Genomic DNA, 22013 nt, shown 5'->3' with positions numbered 1-22013 from the left:
ACATTACTCTTACTCTTATATGACTCCCAACCCTGTCTTCAGCTCATGGAACTCTTACCTTCCCTGCTGTGTCCTCATCACCTCCGCGGCTATGCGTTGCCTGCAGCAGCGTGATGAGGTTGCAGCTTGATTACCTCATCATGCTGCTGCACGCTGGAACGTGGGAAGCCGCATCTGCTCTGCTCCTCAGACCCTGGTGCCAGCACATGGATAATATCATATGCAAATTAGCCGTATTGGAGTGCGGCTGTGGAGGGGGCCTGGCTGGGGCTTAATAAATCGAAGTACACCAACTGGGCCCAGTCCCTCCTCTTCACTGGGCCCCCCTCTTCACCAAGCCCCATCAGTAAAGGCATTGGCGGCCATGCCAGCAGGTGCCAGTGACTGGGCCCCTGGTTCTCTGGTGGGCCAGTCAGACCCTGGTTACAACAGTGACACATACTGTCAACTTGACATAACCTCTGTAGGCAAAAGTGAGTGCCTGATTTTTAATTTTTTGCTTTAATTTTAGGTCATTTAGACCATTTGGGATTAATTTTCCTGAAAGTGGATAACCCCTTTATTTTGTCATGTTGAAACCTTATGCAAATTTAACCTTTTTTTTTTCAACTACAAATTTACTTCTGGTGCCAACTTTGCTTTCTTTTTTTATTGCACTATTTTTTCTTTTTTATTTTTGTACTAAAACCTCAAACTATCTTGAGCAGGTTTATCTAAAGTCTTCTGGACGTTTTTTGTACAACTTACCTCCCTCACTCAATAGGGTAGACACAGAATTTCTTACATTCATCTTCAGCATCAAAACGATTGCCGTTTCCACTGCAGCCGCCATACCAGAACTGGGCACAAGAGTTGGCTTGTTTATCGTAATACCATTTTATGATATAAGTCCGACACGGACCCTGATCTAATGGCAGCTTGCAACGTGCATCTTGGATGTAGTCTACAAAACAAGAAAAGTGATTTAAGGATATCATTACTGGTTAACTATTATTGCTCCAATTATGACTATTATTTTCATTGGGGCACTGGTGTAGGCCACTTTGTGTGGCAGGAGAAACTGAATACGGTACTTTTCTTACTTTTATTTTAAAGGTGGGAAAATCTAAGTAAATCTTACCTATTTTTGGTATTATTGGTTCAACTTTCTCTGATGAACCTGGCGATAATATGACAGTCCTAGATGAAGATGATGAAGGACCACCGATCTCAGTTGATGACGAAACTATTACCCAAGGCAGAAAACAGGAATTAATATCTTAGCCACACTTTTCTACATACCCAGTGTCATTTTGTTAATTTTTTTCATTCTCCATATTATTATATATCGGAACCTTAAATTATGAACAGAATATATAAGTTAGGATTTAAAGTAAAAACCAAAGCATTAACGACCTCTATTAGATGAAGGTTGTTCTATATCCTCATCCTCTTCATCATAATCTTCTTCTTCATCTTCTTCCTTTACGTTTGGAATCAAGGTAATTTCTTTTTGCTGCGAGAGACAAACAAAAATGTTGAAGAATACAAAAGACCATTTTTGGAACAATCGAGAATGAACTAAAGTTGAATTTTAGATTTGCTAATTTAATTTTCTATCATAATTTATCACTTACGTCTTAGTGAAACCTTCCTGAATCTTTACATGAATCTTTACAATCAGCTATGGAGTCAATTTGCGAGGAAGGGTAAAGACAGGGTGGTCTTCAAGATGGTATAGCAAGACGCAATAAGAATATTTACAGCAAATGTAATAAAGTTACTGTAACGCTGGCGGCCAGTGTAGGGGTAGTGAGTGGGGTTGGTGGACCCACTGGACCACAGGGTGGACCTGGGCTTACCCTTTAGTGGGAGAGGCTTAACTAAGCGCCTATCACGAGGCGAACGCCAAGTGCTACTCCCAGGGCAGTGACCGGGACAGTGACAGCTGACCCCCAAGACAGGAGACGGACTCAGGTATAGATACAGGTGTAGGCAGGTACAGGCGGGATGGCTGGGGCAGACAGGCAGGTGGGTACGGACAGATATGGTGGGCATGATAGGAACAGATAGATATTGGAAGCTATGTACAGAGGACATACACAGGGATAACGGGACAGGAGCACAGGAACCTGACAACTAGCTAGCAGCAGACTGGTATACTAATTAACTAAGGTCATTGCGCAGGTACCTCCCCTAATGGGAGGGTACCTGAAATACATAGTGCTTCTCAGCCATAGGCTGAGAGGCATTTCCTCTTTAACAGGAGGGCCGGTGTGCGCGCGCGTGCCTTAAGAACACTCCTGGGAGACCTAGGCTGTGTGCACAGGGCAATAGCTGTTTTAGAAGACAAAGCCTTAAATGGGTGGTCTGAAGGCAAAAGGAAATTTTAGTTAAATCCCTATCTATTTGCTGCTATAATCTAAGCTACTTTCTAATATACTTGTATTAAAATTTCCCTACAGTTCCCTAACTATACTATCTAACTACTATTTTATTTGTTTCTATTTCCTCTCTGGTGACAATTCATTTGAGAATACCTGTGCATGTGCAAACAAAGTGAAATCAGGGGTCAGAGTCAATGGCACTGAGCATAGCCTCTGCCCCCTCCCTGAAAGAAAGTATCATCATGAAGCTCATTTCAGGGGCTGGTCTGTCTCTCTGTGTCCCTCCCTGCAGTGTCCCTTTCTGCGCTGTGCTATCTGCACAGTGATGCTCTGTTATCTGCTCGGATCTGTAATGATCAGCTGGTAACAGAACGGTGTCTATAACTGGCATGCAGGAGGCTAGTGCAGCCCCCTAGTGACATCACTGGTCTTCTGAATGCCGGGTATAGACACCAGTCTGTTACTGGCTGATCATTACATATCTGAGTCGACAACAGAGGGGGCGCTGTCACTGTGGAGATCACATAGTGCATAGCATAGGGAGGGACAGAGCAGAGAGGAACAGAGCAGGGAGGTATACAGAGGGACAGACCAGCCCCTGAAACTATGTCATGATGATGCTACGTCTCAGGGAGGGGACAGAGGCTGCAGTCACTGATAGAGACCCTTCCCTCTGATTGAACTTTGCTTGAGTATCCAGCATGCACTGCGATTCTGAAATGACTATTAATCAGACAGGAACTATGAAAAAAATAGCAGTTAGATAGTGTAGTTAGGGGATTATAGGGATTTTTTTCTACAACTATATCAGATTACGGTATAGCATCAAATAGATAGGGATTTAAATGGAATAATCTTTTGCCTTTGGACCACCCCTTTAACACATGCTAAATCAGACACCATTTTCAAAGTATGTTTTTTTTGTTAAAACCAGATTGCTTTAACAGATGTTATGCATATTTTGAACCTACCATTTATAATATCCCCTCAGTGAGAAAACCCCCCAAAGCATAATATTTGTAATCAGCTCATTTATGCATCATGATTTGAGAACTTTTATACCGGAACTTGCTCTCGGGAAATAATCAAAGTCTCCTCTTTTCTTCGTCTTTCTTCTTCTTGACGAATCCTTTCCTCTTGCCGAATCCTTTCTTGTCTAAGTCTTTCTTCTTCTTGACGAGTTCTTTCTTGTTGCCTAAGTCTTTCTTCTCGAATCCTTTCTTCTTCTAACCTAATTCTTTCTTCCAATCTACGTTTTTCTTCTAATTTAAGACTTTCTTCTGTGTTGACTTTGTCATTGCTGCCATGAAATGTTGTAAAGGTAGAACTGGAAGACCCTTTCTGTGCGTACATTGTACTGATTTTGTTTCCAACTCGGTTATAGATAAGAGCACCATTTTCATCTTCGCAGAACTGGTTAACCAATTTTGACTCCAAAGCTGAAAAATATTATGTAATATGATTTTAATAGTACTAATAATGTTAGTGGCACTAAAAATAAAGGTAGTACAATTTTTTTATAAAGTTACTTAATTTTATTTTTTTTCCTCTTACCTGGTAAAGTGTTGAAATCATCGATTAAGTACATGTGCTCAGCATCAGGATCAGAAGCAATAAGATTTAGTTCCCTTAGGAATTCTTGTTGAGTTGGATCCGAGGAATTCACAATCCCGATTGCGTACATTTGTATGTTGGCTGCTTGAGCCTCCCGGACAGCTATGTCCAGTTTCACAGCTTCCCTCTTGTCTGCCTGACCATCTGTCAGAACAATAGCTACTTTTCTGACCCCATTCCTTGCTCCATAAAAACCTTCCTGAGTAGCTTTTCGTATGGCAGTTCCAGTGTAGGTACCTTCTCCCATGTACATCATCTTTCTTATGGCTTGCTTTACATCTTGTTGAGTGGTGAACCTGTTCAGGCCAAATTCTAGCCGCACTTCTAAACTATAGAGAACAAGTCCAATGCGAGTGGCGTTTCGTCCTACTGTTACACGGTCAACAAGGGCCGTCACAAAGTCTTTAATAATTTCAAAGTTTTCGGGTCCAACACTCTCAGAGCTGTCAATGACGAAGACAAGTTCCATGGGTATCTCCTTACATTTAACACCACATCCTATGGGGCACAAATAAAAGTTTAGAAGAAGTCACCTAACTCTAGTTCAGTCTTTTATGCAATGCACCAAATTCTTTATATCAAACGTAGACCACAAGTACTAAATTTTGGGTGCCAACATTTATATAGTACTTTAAGTTGGAGTAACATAATGCTATTGACTCGCCCCAGGGCTATGGGGTACTTGGTCCCGGGCCGTATATTTACGGGGACAGTTCACTGGGTGGCCGTTGCCCGGTTCCGTGACTCTGGGGGTCGCTTGAAGGGAGTTATGTACAGGGGAGTATTTATAAAGTTTGTATCGTGACGCCACTTGCGGGTTGTGGCTATGGTGATGGAAATGCCGCTGCACAGTTTCTCACCGCTGGGGCTGATGTTGGTGGCAACCTGGATGTTGGGCCTTCCGCAAGTAGGGCCGGGGCCCCAGGGGGTAGGTGATAGAATTAGCAGCGGAAAGAAGGTAGGCCACACAAGGGATTGCAGTGTAACTGGGTTCTTTACTCATGGCAGCTTGATAACCTGAAGGAAGGCTGGTGTTCACCGCTGGTTCCCTTAGTCCCAGTGCCGGTTTAGTGACCAGGTAGCTTCTTTCCTCTGCACCCTTCTCAAGTTGGTGGGTCCCCGTGGCTTGGAGCGTCTGGGGGGTCCCCTCCTAGTTGTATCTCAGTCTTTTAGTCCGTACAGCGGCAGTTTGAACCCTGTAGGGTCGGTGTTCTGTTCTGGTCCCTGGTTTTCCCGTCACTGCTGGTGCCCCCGGACTTTACGGTCAGTGAGGTCCTGGATGGTCCCCTCACTGTGCAGATTTCATCAGGTCTGCCTACAGCGTTTGCCTGACCTAGGGCTCTTTACCCCATCTGTGCTATGGTTCCGGGAGTACTCTACCGTACTCCACCATCAACCACATGCCTGGGCCATCAGGTCACCATCACACACTCCCGTTAGTGCGGTTACATCCATTTCCTTTATCTCCCACTTACTGACTCCACTCACTCTACTGACTGTCTGCCCCCTCCTACCTGGTTGTCGTCTAGTGGACTGGATCGGCTCCACCCCTGGGTGGCCATCCATTGGGTCCATCTCTAGTCTGTCACCAGTTCTTGGGGATGGGGAAAAACTGGGATTATAGTGTGTTTTGCTGTTACCGGCACTGGTCTTCCAGGTTCCTGGGGGTAGGCCCTGCATCTTTTGACAGGATGTAGTACCTTGTAGCTCCTGATGGGTTCAGGGGCGCTACACTATCATTTAAAGAAATTGAAAGCAGAACAGTTAACTGTATTATAGCTTACCGCAAATCTCTTTAATCATTTTAATGATATCTTCTCTCTGTGAGATTGAAAAATAAAATTTGTTCATATAGAAAGAAAAATACATGAACATGTTATGTAAATTAAATTTAAAATTAAATAATGTAAACAAGTTAAATTGACATACATGATGAATTTGTATGCTTAAGTTACAATGACTATAGGGATAGAAGGAAACCAGGGCTCCTAAGCTGGTCCTCCAGCTAGGGAGACCTATGCTAGTCTCTGGGATACTCCTAAAGGTGGGGATGCCTGAGTCTCCTTCTTTAGCAAAGAGCACATACTTGGCAATCAAATAGTTGAAGAAACTTGTATTTTATTGAGCAAGCTTGACCAGATACACCACAGACGTTTTGGTCTAACATAGACCTTCATCAGTGTGCAGTGTAGATGGTCTGCTCAGCTTTGTAGCTCACGGTCTACTGTTCCTGGGCAGCCCTAACCTGATACCCCTCCCCCAGGGGGGATCGGGACAGGAGTGAGGTTAAACCGACAAAATTAGACAGACAGGGGAAACCAAAACTATGTCACACAGCACGCACTCACAAAAGTATGAGACAATAAAAGATAAGGAAGAAAGCAAGAGCAGGGAGGAAGCAACAAGACGACAAGTAAACTCCACAACCACTCCAGACAAAAAGCAACACTTTCCAGATAGTCTGGGACACCAAAATGCACTGAGCAACACAATATAACCTATAGCTGGTATTGATAGAAGATTTCATCCAGCTTAAGTAACAGAGGAGCAGATGTGATTGACTTTCTCAGAACATGTGATCAAAGGAGTCTAACAAGCAGGCTAGCAGAGGAAAATTCTTGCTAGTCTGACAAAGACTGAACACACAGCAGGTTGACGCCTGAGTCTGCCTGTATCAGAACTAGCATTGTGACTGATGCCACCATGGCAGTCAGCGAACATATCTTTTTTATTATCTATTTTGTGACAATAAAGATAGATGCAGTTAACTTACTGTTAGTCCGGGGTCTCCTTTAGTTCCAGTTCTTCCCTGTGATAAAATAAAAATTAATATTTGTTGACAGCTTTGAGGAGCGATGTTTTTGCTTTTTATAGGCAGTGAAATTAATTACTAATACCCAATGCATAAAATGTGCGAAAATTGAAAGTTATACATAAGTACTTACAGGGCAGATGATATTGAGAGATTGAGTTGGAGACCTTTGAGGGCTATTGTCAATAAGATGTGACAACTAAAGTTGGAAATCACGCATTTCACATATTTCAATGCATGAGGGGTACCCAAGAGAAACCGGAATAGTCTTCTGTAGGGTGTGGTGCTTTTAGTATGGGCTTTTACTGCTAAGTCAATATTCTGAGTCAGTATGCCAAACAACAGTGTTGGGAAAGATTACAGTTGACGCTAGTGATATTTTTTGTAAGAAGTTTTCAATGCTTTTCCTATTTTGTGGTGGTTGATTCACACACAACATGCGGCTATGAAGTTTATTTTCTTTTTGGGAAAAAAACATCAAAAATGGTTGTTGCAAGGGGGTACCAAAAAGAAAAATGGAATTTATTTCTAAAAAAATAAATTGTGTATTTATTTGTACTTTTTAAAACTTCAGTCTTTTTTTAAAGTTCTCTCAATTTTCAGTCTGGTGGCTGGTTATTTTTTCTTTGGTCAAGGGTGAGAAGGCTAGAAATGAATTTTGCTTCAACTGATTTCATACCCAATTCTTCCACTACTGATAGTAAAGCGGGCTTTAAGCGCTACGATATCGTTAATGAATTATCGTCGGGGTCACGGTGTTTGTAACACACATCCGGCGTCATTAACGATATCGCAGCGTGTGACACTTACCAGCGACCTTAAACGATCGCAAAAGTGGTCAAAATCATTTGCCGCGGAGAGGTCGTCCTGAATCAAAAAATCGTTCTCTGCTTATTAACGATGTTGTTCCTCGTTCCTGTGGCATCACACATCGCTATGTGTGATACCACAGGAGAGACGAACATCTCCTTACCTGCCTCCACCGGCAATGAGCAAGGAAGGAGGTGGGCGGGATATTACATCCTGCTCATCTCCGCCCCTCCGCTTCAATTGGACGCCTGCCGCGTGACGTCGCTGTGACGCCGCACGAACCGCCCCCTTAGAAAGGAGGCGGTTCGCCAGCCAGAGCGACGTCGCAGGGCAGGTAAGTCCGTGTGATGGGGCTAAGCGAGGTTGTGCGCCACGGGCAGCGATTTGCCGAGATCGCAGCGTGTAAAGCGCGCTTAACTCCATGAAATCCCAGTCAACTCTACGAGTTCATGAAAGGTCTGACGGTGATCGTCCAGAATAGCTTGATGAATTTTCAGCATATTCTAAAGTGTTTGATTCGGATAACAATTAAAAAATGTCAAAATAGGCAGAATATTGAACAACTAAGAAAAAATTCTGAAACCAAATGCAAATGTGATGTTAGTCACTACTTATGATTAGTATAGACGGAAGGGTAGTCAGACAAGCCGGGGTCAGGAAACAGGAGGACACGACAGGACACAGGGAGTAAGCAGAGATGCAGTCAAGTCACAAGCCAAGGGTCAGAATTCCAGGAGAGTACGTATTAGATTCAGGGAGCAGACAGAGACATGGTCAGGTGGCGGTCCGAGGTCAAAAGCCAGGAGGAAACAACAAGAACATGGAGCAGGCAGAGAGGAGTCAAACAACATTCCGGGAGTCAAGAAACTTAGATCAGAACACGAGCACAAACACGAGCCAAGAGCACAATTGCAGAACCAGAGACTGCGACTGGCGAGGCCTGAGAGCATGCTCAGTAATGAAACAGAGCAATTATCAGGAAGGTGGAACACCTGAGAAAAAGCACCTCCCAGAACCTGCATGGAATCCTGCGCTGTCAAACAACCTGTCAGCTAGTGGTCAAAGAAACACAGCAGAGCATCTCCAAATGCAAAATGCTCTCCACAAAGGAAACAAGTCACTGTAGTCACCGGCTCTGTAGTTCAGGAAGGCATGGCAGAGCATCACCTGTGTGCAAGATGGTCCGCACAGAGGAATCGTAATAGCAACCATCTCCAAAAATATCAGCTGGCATACTGATTCAGAAAGGTTCAGGGACTATTCACTTAGCAGTGTTAGCTGTACTAAAAGTGCCCCACCCCTATAAGATGATCAATGTTTTTTTTCTGGTACATCCTCATATGTTTGTGTACAGAAACGTTTACTTGGTTGAAAGAGCCAATAGCTTATTGGTGACTTTTGGCACTCAAAGCACATGCACCACCAGCCCCTTAGTAATGACAATGTGTCAGGGAAGATTACTGATTGCTTTTTATGTATACACCAGGATTGTCTTAAAATGACCACCTTACCGTATCACCAGGGTTTCCAGCTTCACCACTGTCACCTTTATCCCCCTTTCTTCCTCTTTCACCAACAGAGCCACGATCTCCCTAGAATTTTAAAATGAAATTGATATTAGAGAAGGTCCTCACCCAGAACTTCTTTCTTTTTAAGTACAGTTTACTTTTTTTTGGCCATCAAAATTTATTATCCTTAGTTTCAAGGCATTCTAAATTTTTAAAGATGGATGTCCTAATCTAATTATCACCTATTAATGTGTAAGTTATAGGTAAAGGTCCGCTGGGAAAATATGACGTTGCACATTTTTAGGATTGTTGTGAGTCTCATCTGTCAAACCTGGGCTGACCACTGATTTAAAGACCTATCACCTCGAAGTAAAAATATAAAACCTTTCTCATACATCATAAGGAAAAGTAAAAAGGGACTCTCTAGTCTGGTATTTAATGCTCTCGCTATTTAAGAAAAGCAGGCTGGAGTCAGCTGAAGTCAGGCTCTCCAATGCTTCACTAATTTTACAGCTCTGTGAGACTTCCTGTTTCTGACATACATATACCTTGAGGGGAAACACAGGAGAAATGTGTGACTGTCTTCTTGGTTGATGTATTTACAGAAGCAGCAATATAAAATGTGTTCCTGAAAATTATGATACTGCAAAAGGAGGAGCTAGAAGCAGCCATAGATGTAAATCCTGCAAGTCTTTGTATACTGCAGTTGCTGAGCATGTAGTGGAAGACTCAATCCTTTAGAAGCAGCGTTGTTCTCCTCTAAATTAACCAATTAGAAGAAAATATATCCTTCTTTAGTAGATTAAGCCTTTAGAAGCAGCTATGTCCTCCTCTAGTAGATTAACCCTTTAGAAGCAGCTACGTCTTCCTCTAATATATTAATGGTATGGAAGCAGTTCACTCCTCCTTTCTCTGGGATGTATAATTCACAGGGACATCTTATTACATGATAGTATTATATACTTAGAAAAATTTAAACTACTAGCAAAATATGAGGAAACATTTAGCCTGATTTGTTTTTAATTGTGTTAAGTCACCACCGGAGTCCGCTCCAGCGACTTCTGCTCCGATCGCCAGGCGACGCCGTGTTCCTGCCGTGGATGGTGCTGGTCATGGGAGAGGAGTCGATGCCAGCGGCACCGGTGGGCGCAGGCTCTGATCATCCACTGGGCTGGGTTATCTTGGGATCTGCAGTACCACTGGCTGACTGTGGGTAGCGTGTGTCTTCCAGCTCAAGTTGCCAGCGTTCAGCTACAATCAATGGGAAGACACCACACCCTTCTTAGTTCCCCTCCTGTCTGCTGACCTCTGCCAGAGATAGTTCTGATTTCCTGGCTCCTGGTCCGCCCTATTCTGTTTTGTGATTCCTGTGTGCTGACTTCTGCGTGTTTTCTGATTATCCTTCTGCCTGCTGTTTTTGTACCTCGCTGCCCGATCAGGATTTGACCTCTGCTACGTTTCAGATTCTGTCCCTGTTCTGCTATTCCTGGTTTGACCTTGCCTGACGACTACTCTCATTAGACTGCAGCCTTCCACAGCTAGTGATCTCCAGGGCCCTGTGTAATTCCAAATCCCTGTATAGGGGTTAAAGGGTTTCAGGGTTCTGGGGGTCCTGCTTGGTGAGTGGCTTCCCTCCAGTCTGTTCATTACATCCCACCTGAGTCTGTTGATCCAGGCAGGCGTTACATATTGATTCGCTCTTTGGAATGCAATAACTAATTTACTATGTTTGCACTTTATTTTGCTCAACAATTTGCCAATGACAGAAAATTGGGCTTTTCTATTACATTCTTTGGACCAGCAACAAAACAGCAAAGCAGGGGAATTAATGAGTTCTTCATAAATCCTGACAGATTCAGATGCCATATAGATTCACATCTTCCCCCCTCCTCACAGCTGGTATCTCTCAGAGAAGACAATCGTATCAGATTTACTAATGACATACTCGATATTTGAGAAAAGTCTTATAATTACATCTGTCACTTGTGGTTTTTTTGCTGATGTATGTGGTACATACCGTACACTTTACGTACTGAACAATGTTAATTCAGAAGTTGCTTATTTCAATTTGCGATAACTTTATGATCTCCAATTCCTGACTTGTCATCATATCCACAATTTATTACTGAGATTTTGAATTATTCCATTTTAAATGTGAATTACAATTTGTCCTAACCTTTGGCCCTAGAAGTCCCTCGCCTGGAAGTCCTCGTGATCCAGGCAAACCTGGACCTCCTTGCTCTCCCTAGAAAGAAAATAAAAGCATAGAATAAAAAAAATGAGTGTATATATTTATTTAGGGAGAAAAAAAAGGAAAAGAAACAGGTAGAAAGTTTTTAGAGTTATGTAGCAAAATATAAATCATTAGTGGTTGATAATTGCTTTCAAAGCAGAAACCAAAGACAAAAAGAGAACATTGAATTAAGTTTATTCCTTACCTTTGGACCCTGTATCCCTTCACCTGCGGGACCCTGGGCACCTGGTAATCCTGACTTTCCTATATTACCCTAAAAACAATGAAATATCCAGAAAAGAAATATTAAAAAAACACTGTAGGAAGTTGTTATCATTTTCTGATGATTTGTTGATATTATTTTTAAAATATACATTTGTTTCCTTCCTTAAAGAGGATTCTCCACTAAATAGATTTATTATATTATCACATCAGACCCCCGGAAGAAGGATCAACACGAAACCTATAGGTCGGGGCTCATCCCTCATCCCACACTCAGGTATGCTAGTTTGCTTGGTATTGTGACCTTACAAATCGTTTGTACACTGTTACATGGCTAATTGAACTTACTATATGGTCACGGTGGGACATTGTGTGTTTATCAGCACATTTCTATCTCTGGAACACATCTGTCTTTTCACGGGCAGCTGTCAGCTGGGCTGTCATAGTGTCGGCTTATTTCAGAGCGGACTTACATGCCTATGTGGTATGAGGGCGCCATCTGCTGGTGTTTACCGTTTATTTCACGACTTTTACATTTCTATGTATTTTTTGTATTTGCTATAATGCCTTTATAATATCTAATAAAACTATTTGTACCTTTTGTAATCAAGCTGTTGTACAGAATTTTCTTTTTTTTTCATCTTCATTTCTGTATATGGCTTTTTCCATATTGAAAAAATGACACGGTTATGTCCGTGTCTGTTGGTATCATTCACTTATAAGTGATATATACTGTATACATGATTGTTGGGGTCTGATCACTGGGACCCCCACATTATCTGGGCTTAGAAGTTGAGTCACCTCCATACAATGCAGGTGGCTGTCACAGTCGTCACTCTTTGACAGGCTCAGGCCCAGGCCCCGAGTCTCATATTACCATTTGAGACTCTTCACATTAAATGTATTTTTTCCTTTTGCATGCACGGGGTAATGTCAGTTTTCCTTGCCAGCAGCAAGCTTTTTACCTCTGCTCAGGTGTTTCCGCTGATAACCACTCCCAACTCGGATAACACCCTCTGCTCCCTACAGAGGGCGCCGGTCATTCAGAATTGATTCTGGAGCTAGGCCAGGAGCGTGAGGGTTGTGATTGAGCTGATGTCTGTTGTATTTTGTGTGAAATTTACCTGGTCATTTGTAACTTTCTCCCTTTCTTTATTTACCTCCTGAGTACTGTTTGTATCTTTCCTTGTGTGTTTGGTAGTGGTGTGCTTTGGTTGGATTGCGCCCCCTTTTTGTATGTGTCCGTTGTGGGGTTGTGACAACTGTTCCAGTCCGTCCCTTGGGTGGTGGGTGTGGAGGGAGTTACACCAGGACCTAGACAGAAGACAGGGAGACGCTGGTGGCTCAGACCTCACTACCATCAAATCTACCTCTGGGTTGAGGGTCAGCTCAGGGTGTACCTAGTCTGAGGGCCAGCTTAGGAACCTCTATCCAGTCACTTCCTAGTACCCGGCGTGACAGTAGCACCTGTGTTATAAGTTTAATCTCTTTTTTTTTTTTAATAAGTTTTTTTTTTTTATAAGTTTAATCTCGTTTTGATCTGTTACCGATCATGGTTGTCATATTTGTTCTCCTATGAAGCCCAGGCTGTGATAGTGCTTCATTAGGATTGTCAATTTTACAATGTACTGCAAAAACCACAATTTTGCATTGTTCTGTGGAAGTGGACACTTGGTTGGAAATCCCATTAATTGAGATATTTATGGGTTTCATTGGTGGGATCCGCATCTGCATGGATACATTCTTTGGATATGACATAAATGTACAATATGGGAATACTATATTTTAATGCCCACTCAAATCTGTTTTGAAAATGGTTTTCTAGAGGGTGATCCTCCTTAAGAAGGTGGCCTGCATAGCATAAATGGAATTAAAATCTCTGATAGGCTGAATAAAAATTTAGACTTCTTAAGAAGGTGTTTTTTTAAGGGAATTAATGGGAGTCAGTTTGCACAAAATGACTGTTCAAACCAAGCACATCATCTTCTAGGAAACTCATGTCTTAATTGACTAAGTCAATTGTAGTGTTTTCTAGAAATAGTTTTTTATTGAAATATGGTAATGAGGTGTTTGGTGCACCCATGGAGTGGCCAAGTAGTTCAGTGCGCATTTCCATCAACTTGTTTTTGATGTAACTCAGCCATATCTTCTTCCAATAAATCCAGAGCTGTCAATCAAGGGACAGGGAGCAGAAGCAGATGGAAAACAAATGTTGGGAAGGTGCACTAAACTGCTTGGCCATGTCCAAGGTGCACTGAGCATCTAATTAACATATTTGAATAAAGAAAGACCCTATGTGGATGATTTAATCTTCTTCATTACCAATCAATGCCAAATCTCAGAGCAGAATTCCGCTTATACATTGGACTATCTAACATCAAAATTGACTTTTTCCAAATCAGAAGCCCTGAATATTAACATGCCTCCATCAACCTTAACGTCTTTGAAAGCCAATTTCATCTTCAAATGGGCTAACTCAGCGTTAAAATATCTGGGGATTCTTTTACCGAGAGACGTAAATCTAATATAATCACTCAACTTCCCTAAACTATTCCAATTTGTACAAGAGAACCGCTCAAGATGGACGAGGAATGCTTTTGTATGGTTTGGTAGAAGCACCATTTCTGAAATTAACTTTCTTCCTCGGATCCTATATGTTATATAAGTAATCCCTATTGGGGGTCCCCTTGTCCTTCTTCAGGGGCTTGCATCAGTTCAATCCAAGATTATACGGTCTGAAAATCCTCCTCCCCTATATCAGAAGAGTCATATTGTACTGTTGTAAGTCCTCAGGAGGTATAGCTTTGCCCGATTTCAGGTAATATATAGTTTCCCACATATCTACAGTCTTGGACTGGTGTAGGAATGGTACCGGAAAGGCTTGGGTCGGGATTGAGCAAAATTTTACAAATATTCCTTTCGCTGTGACTCCTTAGTTGGATTCGTCCATAATTAACCCTAGAACGCATACCTGGGGCCCTGAAGGCCTGCTAGCCCAGGTATGTGAAAGTGTGGATTTCTATGGTTGCGCGTTCTAGGGTGTAAACCACTTAAAGCACATGCCACAATTGGAGCTACCCTTGACTGCTGTGCCATTCCTGCAGTAGGTTCACATATTATACCGGAATCTTCCTTTATGTATCCCCATTTGGGTAATCCACTTTTTTCCCTGGGCCTAGATAACAATGTTTTCCGCATCTGGCTAAATAGTGGATGCTTCAGAATATGCCACTTTGGAGATGGACAAACTTGGCCTTCAATGGATTACCTCCTTGGTTTATCATCTCCATCACCTCTAGGGGTTTGGAGAGTTTGCCAGGTGTCTTATTTTTTTCATTCACTCACATCCTGATCTTTTTACAAGGACGACTTTCAAAGTGGCTTGTTCGGGCATGGGACCTCTAAGACACACTCTATCCTTTTCATACTCCTAATTGATTGATCCTCAAGAAAAACTGGCCACCTATTTCCAAACCCAATGGCAGGTTGATTTGGGACTCTCCCTATCAAAAATAGCATCAATTTGCTATAGTTTCCATGTGGACAGTTCTGGATTACTATCTCGGGAGTATAGACTCCTAACTCGCTTACATGCAATTTTTCCTGACGACAATTCCATGTGTTAGAGATGTGGAGATGAGGAAGGTGACCTGTTACATATTTTTTTGGTCCTGCTGACTTCTCACCCCTTTTTGGGAAAAAGTGCAAGAAGTGTTAAGTAATATCACAAATCTCGCATTTGATCTGAATCTTGCATTTGTCCTTCTCCATCACTACGACATTCTGCTAAAACTATACAGGCATTCCCCACTGAGGTATTTGACCACAACTGGTTGGAATTTAGATCTGCTGAATACGGGGCTGTTATATTGTATGTTACTATTCTTCATCCTAAAGGCCCCGTCACACACAGAGATAAATCTTTGGTAGATCTGTGGTTGCAGTGAAATCATGGACATATTGTTCTATTTGTACACAGCCACAAACCTGGCACTGATTGTCCACAATTTCACTGCAACCACAGATCTACCACAGATCTACCACAGATCTACCACAGATCTACCACAGATCTACCACAGATCTACCACAGATCTACCACAGATTTTTCTGTGTGTGTGACAGGGCCTTAAGGCTATGTGCGTTTTTTGCGACGTTTTTGCACGTTTTTTGGGTGCGTTTTTGGGCTCAAACCTGCATGAGTTTGCTTCCCCAGCAAAGTCTATGAGTTTTCATTTTTGTTCTCCGCACACAACTTTTTTTTTAAGCTGCGTTTTTGAGCTTAAAAAAAAAAAAGGACATGTCAATTCTTTCCTGCGTTTTTCTGCGTTCCCCCCATGCAATGCATTGGAAAAATGCAGAGATCAAAAACGCAGCAAAACGCAGCCAAAAACGCACCAAAACGCGCTTTTTTTGCGCGTTTTTGCCGCGGGTGTTTGTATGCTTTTTCATGTGCACAAAAGCGCAGCGTAAAAAAAACCACAGCATGCGCACATAGCCTAAAGGCCACTTTACACACAGCGACATCGCTAGCGATGTCGCTGGTGAAAGCACCCGCCCCCATCGGTTGTGCATCACGGGCAAATCGCTGCCCGTGGCGCACAACATCGCTAACACCCATCACACATACTTACCTGCCTAGCAACGTCGCGTCAAAGATCAACGATAAGGTGAGTAATTCTGATCGTTAACGGTCGTTCCTTTCCCAAATATCATTGCTGTTGCAGGACGCAGGTTGTTCGTTGTTCCTGCGGCAGCACACATCGCTATGTGTGACACCGTAGGAACGAGGAACTACATCGTACCTGCGGCTGCCGGTAATGAGGAAGGAAGGAGGTGGGCGGGATATTCCGCCCCCTCATCTCCGCCCCTCCGCTTCTATTGGACGGCTGCCGTGTGACGTCCCTGTGACGCCGAACGAACTTTCCCCTTAGAAAGGAGGCAGTTCGCCGGCCACAGTGACGTCGCTAGGCAGTTAAGTCCGTGTGACGGGTGTTAGCGATGTTGTGCGCCACGGGCAGCGATTTGCCCGTGACGCACAACCGACTGGGGCGGGTGCTTTCACCAGCGACATCGCTAGCGATGTCGCTGCGTGTAAAGCAGCCTTTAGTCATCTTACAGATAAGTTGTTTGTTTGGTTCCCCTGTTTGTTTTCCCTGTGTGTTCTTTAGGACTTGGTGGGGTTGACTAGTGCTCATCCCGCCGTTCACTAGCTCGGGACCAGTTCAGGGTCAGCAAGGGCCAGTTATCCTGCTCGGCGGACAGGTGGGGAACCTGTCTAGGGAGGTCAGGGGAGCCATGGGCCAGCGATTGGTTTAATCAAGGGTCACCATTTCACCCTCCCCTAGACACAGGGTTTCCCTCTTTCCTCCCCTCCCTTTTCGCCGTTCACTCGGTATTTCCCTATACTTAATGTGACAGGCGTATGCCTCTTCATGAATTAGGAGTGCCAGATAAGTGCTGTGCCCCACTGTGTGCACCTCACCACAAATCCTCCTCCCATCCCTGCTGCTCATCATGAATGTTGTCGCCACGCCCCTGTCCCGCTTCCGCACTGCCACATTCTTAAAGTTGTCCGAAAATGCCATGAAAACAGCAAAGCTTACATAATTTTAGCATAGCCTCCAGTTGGACCAAAATTATGCAACTTTTCAAAGCTTTTTATGCCAGAATATTCTCGCAAAAGCTTACATTAATCGGGCCCCATAGTGCACAGAGAACTTTCTAAAATCTCGTTCATCAGAACATGATGTAAAAGAAATGACTTTAAACACAGTAAATTTTCCAACGTTTTCTTACCTTAGGTCCTTGCAATCCTTCACCAGGGGGACCAGGTAGACCAATTGGACCTCTGAATCCCGGGTCTCCCTGGAAATAGAAAAATTGGTAAAGGTATAAAATAGCATAATTTAAGGGGCGATCCCAAACTTTTGGTAAACTTCCCTCTTTTTGTTTGTTTTCCATAATTGTTCAATCTGATGGTGTGAACCCCCACCTGCCCATTGTTAAGTTTATATATATATATATATATATATATATATATATATATATATATATATATACACACATATATACATGTAATATATATATATACATGAAATATATATATATATTTCATCTTGACACTTGAACATTGATGCACAGTCCGTCCCTTATACTCATGTCAACATGGAATTTTTGTTATTTATATTTGAAAAATATTAATGAAAAAGTTTGTTTAAAGAAAAATGATAGCGTAGTGCTAGGATTTTCCATCTTAATGACTGGTGGGGATCTCAACTGGAATTAGCATTACGGCACCTACCCATTTTTTTCCTACACAATACTGCTCCTAGCTGTGCCGAGGTGGCTGAGAGCAGTTGGGACAATCGGATGCTACTGCATTCCCCTCCCCTCATCATAAATTGATAGCAATTTGCCTTTACTTTATATAATTGTAATACATTTTTAGGTCTTCTAGATATTTTTGATTTATTTTTATTTTGTTCCTGCACATTTCCATTCCTGAGATATGGCTCCATCTTCCTTGTATATAAATCTAGTCTTTTTAGCCAACTGGGTGTGGTCTACAGCTCTTCTCTATGTGATCACATCCAGTTAGTTAACAAGACAAGATCTATATACAGGGAGGAGGGAGCCATATCTCAGGCATAAGAGATGTGCAGGATCAAAAGAAATATAAGGCCAGATTCAGGCAATCCTAACAGGTAAAAAAAAATTACATATTTTTGATAACTGACAGGTCTTCTTTCCATTACAGCGTTGCTGCGTCTCACATTCCCAGGGCTCATGTGACGTTGTGACGTCACATGAGCCCTGTGTCCAATCAGCGTCGGCTTTTGTGTCCTCGCTTACGGACAAAACAAGTTAATCAACAGGAAGTGAGTATTGCGGTCCGTTCACTTCCTGTTGATTGCTCGTTTGGTCCGAAGGTGGGGACACAGAAGCCAGCACTGATTGGATGCTGGGATCATGGGACGTCAGAATGTCAACGTGAGCCCCGGGAATGAAAAAGGTGGCACCGCTGGAACGGTGCCAGGATGGGAGGTGAGTATAGGCTTTATTAGATTATCTGAGGGAAACATGTGGAATCAGAAGGATTGTCCTAGTAGTGGACATCTCCTTTAAAGACATGGTCTTCCTCTAATGAGTAAAGATCTCAACTTTTCAGATGAGAAACCATACTACTGTTTAACAAGCAATATTATTCTGGGTAATATTTAAAACCCCACTTCACTTCACAGTAGTTTTACATTTGGCAACACTCTGTTTAGTTGATGTGGACATACCTCTATCCCTAGGGTAATTTATATTCTTAGTTAATAGTCATCTCCTGGGAAATGGAGGTGTTTTTGGAACCTAACCAACTACTTTACATTACTTTTACAGTATATCTAACTGAGATTCTACCTTTGGTCCTGGAAGTCCAAAGCCTTCAGATCCTGGTTCACCTGGAAGTCCTGGAAGTCCTGGCATACCCTGATTTCAAATAGAATCATTTCTTAGTAAGTAGCCTTCAGATTTGGAAAGGCTTCACATGGCAATTTAAGTACTAAAAAGCAGTAAAATGCATTATTTTACTCACTTGAGGTCCCGCAAATCCATCTCCTTTAGGCCCATATGGCCCTGGTGGTCCTGGATTGCCTCTGTCACCCTATAGCAGAATATAGTAGTAAAAATTATACATCATTCATCCTGATTAAATTATTATATAACCTATAAAATATCATGAAAATATTGTGAATTAAAATTGTCTTTTTCTCAATTTATCAGTGTAACACGGGACGGTAGCCTCATACACCCATGCTTGCCTGTCGGCGGTCGTTCAATAACCTGTTTACACAGGTCGACCCGGCCTTGGATGTGCACTAAATGATCTCTAATTGATTCAGTGTGCATAGGCTGCCATTTTTCTCGACAGCACTTTTTATATAAAAAGATGAGCTCCTAAGAATGATGATCTTCTATGTAGCACAAAGGATCATGCCACATGACGAACAAGCGTTTCATGCCTCTTTAGACTGCAGGATTATTGGAAACTTACCTATGACTAAGGACTGTTTTTAATATTTTGTCTGTGGTCTGAAACGCGTTAGATACCCTAATGCACACGATTTAAATATTTTTTTGTAATTTCTCTTTTAATATAGTTCAATAAATACTTAATTTTTTACTATTTTGTTGGTGCTGTATCCAACCCAACCCGTTTTCCTTCCTACGCCTGCACGATTATCGGAAAACGGGCATTACTAAGAAAACTGAATCACAAAATTGTGCAGAATAAATGGACCTTAAGGAATTCTATATTCTTCGCCCTTATCCATCGAGAAGTAAGCCGGCATAATGTTTTAAACAGAAAGGATATAAAGTGTATAGCATACTTCTTTAATTTCAAGTACCCAATATACATGCTAATCAAGGCTGATAATTAGAGATGAGGGAACCCGTAGCAATTCGGGAGCTTCAGCCGGACTTTAAAGTTTGGTTTGGGACCCGGACTTGACCTGAATCCCAATGGAAGTCACTAATGGGGCAGTTCGGATCTCCGCCTATACACAGCCAACCATAAACAGATCACGTCCGAGGGCAGATGAGCGAGGTTTTTCCTTTTTTTTGGTGCACACTACATCCGATCACGTTGTTGTTACCCCCAGTGTGAGCCAATCAAACAGTGCAAGCGGCTCACAATGGGCTGAAAACCCGTGCGTACCCGAGCACAGCGATGCTCGCATGAGTGATGTTCATACGTAAAGTACCCGAACTCCGAATCCAAACTATTTTTTTTGTAAAGTGTTGGTTTGGTATGAACACCAAATCTCAAGTTTGCTCATCTCTACTGATAATTGCAACATTACCTTTGGACCGGCAATGCCAACTCCTGGTTCTCCTATAAGACCTTGTGGACCTAGTGGGCCAATGTCTCCCTGAAATAAAATATAAAAAAATTATATTATGTAAAATAAGCATAGAGAAAAAAACTTTATTAGAAATTCTCTATCTCAGCTTTAGTTATACATTACGGAACCATTAATGGCTGGAACCACAATAACATCTAAGAAAGTCTTTGGATTTGGAATCTACTAGACAACAATAATGAAACAATATTTTTCAGGTATTTAAGCACAGTTGCCAATGCAAAAGGGCATTATTATTTGTGTGTCACACTTAAGTGGCTGAATTAACTCTAACAACAAAGCTTACCTTAGGACCCACTATTGCCCTACCAGGAGGTCCTGGCAAGCCTATCCGTCCTGCAGCACCAGGTTCTCCCTGAAAAACAAGAAGAAATTTGCTTTGTAAAAAGGAGTGCATTACAAATTTGCTTATACGCTGCCATATGAAGGAATGAAACTGTATCCTAGAAAGTGATATTATTCAACGCGTTTCGGAGTGAAACTCCTTCATCAGGACAATCACATTGTATTGTATGATGAAATAGTTTCACACCGAAACGCGTTCAATAAAATAATTTTTTAGGATACGGTTTCATACTGTCTCCCGGCGGTGGGGATGTTTAACACCTATCGTCCATTGTTAGCTATTGAATTCTAGGGTCTGTACCAGCCGTGTCCACGCTCTTCAACCCCACCATGTGAGCAACTCCCTGTGTGTATTACCACTATCACACAGTTAAGACCCTATTGCCTTATTCTCTTTCTCACATTCAGTTTTTATTAACAATGGCTTTTGATTACTTTTGGTCCTGATGGTCCTGCTGGTCCTGGGGGGCCTGTTAACCCACGGATGCCACGTTGTCCTTGGTCGCCCTAAAAAAAAACACAACTTGTGATCATGCTACAACAGTATTTTTAACAAGGCAATCATTTTTATATAGTTTTATCTTCTTTCCTCTTTCCCTTTTATTTAGCATTTAACTCAAAAAGACAATAAACCAACAAAACAACACAATTTGCACAAAGAGACCAATTAATGTATTACTACTAAGTAATAATATTTAATTAGACCCATCCCTATCAGTTTAATTCCAGCAGATAATTAAACCATCTATCTATAAATTGAAATGTTTGGGACTTACTTTTTCTCCTTGTATGCCAATACCAGGAGACCCTTCTGGCCCCCTGAGACCTGGAAGTCCTGGCTCACCCTAAAATAAAAAAAGAAATAAAGAAAAATAGAAAAAAATAAAATTGTGTATATATATAATATATATATATATCTACAATATACAATATGTATATATATATATATATATATATATATACACAATATGCAATATATATATTGCTGAAAAAAATAAGGGGGAAAACTAAAATAACGTTGTGTTGGTTAAGTGTTCCCTTTATTTTTTTGAGCAGTTTAGATTATAAATATATATATATATATATATATATATATATATATATATATATATATATATATATATATATATACCGTGTATATATATATATATATATATCTATATATATATATCTGTCTGTCTATCTATATAT

The 22013-nt window shown here is 41.8% G+C and overlaps 1 protein-coding gene across 1 annotated transcript in view; it reads right to left on the bottom strand.

Annotated features, from left to right (window-relative positions):
• Window positions 1–752: 752 nt before the first annotated feature.
• COL28A1 (collagen type XXVIII alpha 1 chain) overlaps window positions 753–22013 on the bottom strand; it is a 73404-nt gene continuing 52143 nt past the window's right edge. Inside the window, exons 19-35 of the mRNA XM_075319685.1 lie at window positions 21599–21667; window positions 21258–21329; window positions 20764–20832; window positions 20418–20486; window positions 19148–19216; window positions 18973–19041; window positions 17362–17430; window positions 11549–11617; window positions 11287–11355; window positions 9114–9194; window positions 6754–6789; window positions 5765–5801; window positions 3921–4478; window positions 3429–3805; window positions 1396–1495; window positions 1121–1258; window positions 753–943 (exon numbers count right to left, since the gene is read on the bottom strand). Of these exons, the coding sequence (XP_075175800.1) occupies window positions 753–943; window positions 1121–1258; window positions 1396–1495; window positions 3429–3805; window positions 3921–4478; window positions 5765–5801; window positions 6754–6789; window positions 9114–9194; window positions 11287–11355; window positions 11549–11617; window positions 17362–17430; window positions 18973–19041; window positions 19148–19216; window positions 20418–20486; window positions 20764–20832; window positions 21258–21329; window positions 21599–21667 (2142 nt within the window). The remainder of the gene's footprint in view (window positions 944–1120; window positions 1259–1395; window positions 1496–3428; window positions 3806–3920; window positions 4479–5764; window positions 5802–6753; window positions 6790–9113; window positions 9195–11286; window positions 11356–11548; window positions 11618–17361; window positions 17431–18972; window positions 19042–19147; window positions 19217–20417; window positions 20487–20763; window positions 20833–21257; window positions 21330–21598; window positions 21668–22013) is intronic.

The sequence above is a fragment of the Anomaloglossus baeobatrachus genome, chromosome 7 (genome assembly GCF_048569485.1).
Source record: "Anomaloglossus baeobatrachus isolate aAnoBae1 chromosome 7, aAnoBae1.hap1, whole genome shotgun sequence".
NCBI lineage: Eukaryota > Metazoa > Chordata > Amphibia > Anura > Aromobatidae > Anomaloglossus > Anomaloglossus baeobatrachus.
Note: the sequence above shows the minus strand (reverse complement) of the source record. Positions and strands in the feature narration are given on the sequence as shown.